The 3,351-nt window shown below is 50.3% G+C and overlaps 1 protein-coding gene across 1 annotated transcript; it reads right to left on the bottom strand.

Moving 5' to 3' along the window:
- Positions 1-228: 228 nt before the first annotated feature.
- Positions 229-3,087, bottom strand: LOC138359408 (activating signal cointegrator 1 complex subunit 2 homolog). The gene is made up of 2 exons (XM_069318544.1): positions 3,009-3,087; positions 229-701 (listed from the first exon to the last, which is right to left on the bottom strand). Exons 1-2 carry the CDS (start codon positions 3,085-3,087, stop codon positions 229-231), a joined length of 552 nt encoding a protein of 183 aa, XP_069174645.1.
- Positions 3,088-3,351: the final 264 nt, after the last annotated feature.

The raw sequence follows: 3,351 nt of genomic DNA, 5'->3' as shown, positions 1-3,351 counted from the left end.
CCGTTAAAAGGAAAACGGGAATGACAATGTAAACAAAAGGGGGAACTATAAAAATTTTAGAAAAACAAAACACTTGAAAAGGGACACGCAGTAAGCAGATGGAACACAGTTGGGTATTGTTGTGTTGTTTCCACTAGACAAATTCTGAATCGAATTTTTTTTTTTGATGGGCTGTCGTGAGCTTACCTGTATCTGTTTCGCGGGTTCCAGGCCATCATCTTCGTTGGTCTAGATTGGTCTCTTGACTGTGATCTGGTCTCTTGGTTGTGGTCTGGTCTCTTGGTTGTGGTCTCGTCTCTTGGCTGTGATCTGGTCTCTTGGCTGTGATCTGGTCTCTTGGTTGTGGTCTGGTCTCTTGGCTGTGATCTGGTCTCTTGGCTGTGGTCTGGTCTCTTGGTTGTGGTCTCGTCTCTTGGTTGTGATCTGGTCTCTTGGTTGTGGTCTCGTCTCTTGGCTGTGATCTAGTCTCTTGGCTGTGGTCTGGTCTCTTGGCTGTGGTCTGGTCTCTTGGCTGTGGTCTGGTCTCTTGGCTGGGATCTGGTCTCTTGGCTGTGATCTGGTCTCTTGGTTGTGATCTGGTCTCTTGGCTGTGATCTGGTCTCTTGGCTGTGATCTAGTCTCTTGGCTGTGATCTGGTCTCTTGGCTGTGATCTGGTCTCTTGGCTGTGATCTGGTCTCTTGGCTGTGATCTGGTCTCTTGGCTGTGATCTAGTCTCTTGGCTGTGATCTGGTCTCTTGGCTGTGATCTGGTCTCTTGGCTGTGATCTGGTCTCTTGGCTGTGATCTGGTCTCTTGGCTGTGATCTAGTCTCTTGGCTGTGGTCTGGTCTCTTGGCTGTGGTCTGGTCTCTTGGCTGTGGTCTGGTCTCTTGGCTGGGATGTGGTCTCTTGGCTGTGATCTGGTCTCTTGGCTGTGATCTGGTCTCTTGGCTGTGATCTGGTCTCTTGGCTGTGATCTGGTCTCTTGGCTGTGATCTGGTCTCTTGGTTGTGATCTGGTCTCTTGGCTGTGATCTGGTCTCTTGGCTGTGATCTGGTCTCTTGGCTGTGATCTGGTCTCCTGACTGTGATCTGGTCTCTTGGTTGTGTTGCTTGCTTGCTTACCACACCACACCACCACCACCACCACCACCACCACCACAACCCCCCCCCCCACCACAACCACCACAACCACAACATTCCTCCCCACCCCCCACCCCCCCCCACCTTCCTCAAGAGCAGGGCATCAGAGACGGAGAACAAGAGTCACAGTAATGCATTCTTAAGCCCCTGAGGGCTCCCAAGACAAATACAAACCCATTAAAAGCTACCAGCGAAAGAATAATATGTGAGAGGGAGAGGGAGAGAGGGAGAGAGGGAGAGGAGGACTGAAGACCGACGATCAAGGAAGAGAGGAAAACTCTATGTTTAAGAGAGTGAGGTCTCATTCCCTAGAGCCTGGGAGAGACATTTATAGAGCAGCAATTGGATATGTCTCTCTGAAATTTACTTTACGCTGACCTAAAGAGCGAAGTGTTACAGCGTTTGGGCTTGTTTAAGGCTTGGTACGTGATGTGGGTATGGCCAGATGTACGGGGTTGTATAGGTATACTGCAGGTGATGTGGTAAATTGGTTTACCTGTTTAGATTGGGGGGTTAGTTATGTGAACGGTCTCAAGCTTTAGTGTTTTATGGTATAGATCCTCTCATGGTACTCTTTCTTTCTCTCTCTTTCTCTCTCTTTCTCTTTCTGTCTCTGTCTCTCTCTGTCTTTTTCAGTCTCTCTGTCTCTCTTTCTCTCTTTCTCTCTCTCTCTCTCTCTCTCTCTCTCTCTCTCTCTCTCTCTCTCTCTCTCTCTCTCTCTCTCTCTCTCTCTCTCTCTCTCTCTCTCTCTCTCTCTCTCTCTCTCTCTCTCTCTCTCTCTCTCTCTCTCTCTCTCTCTCTCTCTCTCTCTCTCTCTCTCTCTCTCTCTCTCCTTCTCTCTCTCTCTCTCTCTCTCTCGCTCTGTGTGTGTGTGTGTGTGTGTGTGTGTGTGTGTGTGTGTGTGTGTGTGTGTGTGTGTGTGTGTGTGTGTGTGTGTGTGTGTGTGTGTGTGTGTGTGTGTGTGTGTGTGTGTGCGTGCGTGTGAGTGATATACACAATATAAACCGGTAAATACAAATATTCAATCTTCAACCTTGCATTCCAATGTCCATTTAATTCAAACAATTTCTCGAAAATCCTCTGCCTCTCGCACGCAGCTGCCGGGGGATAATCTCGGGTCATTTCCCTTATAACTGTACAGATTTAGGGTAATTCCGGCCCATTACCGTCCCCTCCCAAACCTTGAGAGATTTGAGGCAAGTGTGTGTGGGGCCCATCTTCTTGAAACTTTCAAGTCTACCCTTAAGTCTCCGGTTTCTTTGGTGGGTCGGTACTTACGTCTGATATGTTGATGGTTAGTTTGTTGATATCTTCTTGTATGTAGAGTTTCTCTCTGTCTCTCTGTCTCTGTCTGTCTCTGTCTCTGTCTCTGTCTCTGTCTCTGTCTCTCTCTCTCTCTCTCTCTCTCTCTCTCTCTCTCTCTCTCTCTCTCTCTCTCTCTCTCTCTCTCTCTCTCTCTCTCTCTCTCTCTCTCTCTCTCTCTCTCTCTCTCTCTCTCTCTCTCTCTCTCTCTCTCTCTCTCTCTCTCTCTCTCTCTCTCTCTCTCTCTCTCTCTCTCTCTCTCTCTCTCTCTCTCTCTCTCTCTCTCTCTCTCTCTCTCTCTCTCTCTCTGTCTCTCTCACTTAGGCCGACTTCGACCTGCCTATGTCCGTTCCCCACCCCTGACCATTCCCCCTGCAAAGTTGGGTGAGGTTAGCCTCAAGCTCCTGGCCTCCAACCTTGGACAGACAGAAACATTCTTAATATATAAGCAAATTATTTCTTCAATGGTTCTGCCACTCAGTAATGTGTTATAATGGTGATAGTGTACCAGGATGGTGATGGTGGTAGCAGGATGGTGATGGTGGTAGCAGGATGATACTATCAGGATGAAGTATTGAAAACCTACCGTAGCCTTGATGATTAAAGGTGAGAGGAGAGAGAGTGGGACTCTGGTCCGCTTCTTCCACCTGTGTTGTGGGTGACATGTTCTGCGGCCTCTGGTTAGAGAGAGGCAGGCAGGCAGGCAGGCAGGCAGGCAGGCAGGCAGGCAGGCAGGCAGGCAGGCAGGCAGGCAGGCAGGCAGGCAGGCAGGCAGGCAGGCAGGGAGGGAGGGAAGCAGCCAGGCAGGCAGGCAGGCAGGCAGGCAGGCAGGCAGGCAGGCAGGCAGGCAGACAGGCAGGCAGGCAGGCAGGCAGGCAGGCAGGCAGGGAGGGAGGGAGGGAAGCAGCCAGGCAGGGAGGGAGGCAGGC

The sequence above is a fragment of the Procambarus clarkii genome, chromosome 90 (assembly GCF_040958095.1).
Source record: "Procambarus clarkii isolate CNS0578487 chromosome 90, FALCON_Pclarkii_2.0, whole genome shotgun sequence".
Classification (NCBI taxonomy): Eukaryota; Metazoa; Arthropoda; class Malacostraca; order Decapoda; family Cambaridae; genus Procambarus; species Procambarus clarkii.
The sequence above is the reverse complement of the archived record's forward strand: the minus strand, read 5'-3'. Positions and strand labels throughout refer to the sequence as shown.

Coding starts and splice junctions, on each gene's coding strand:
- LOC138359408 (XM_069318544.1), bottom strand. CDS start 3,087: ATGTCACCCACAACACAGGTGGAAGAAGCGGACCAGAGTCCCACTCTC. Junction 702..3,008: donor CTTTAATCATCAAGGCTACG/GTAGGTTTTCAA, acceptor ACTAGATCACAG/CCAAGAGACCAGATCACAGC.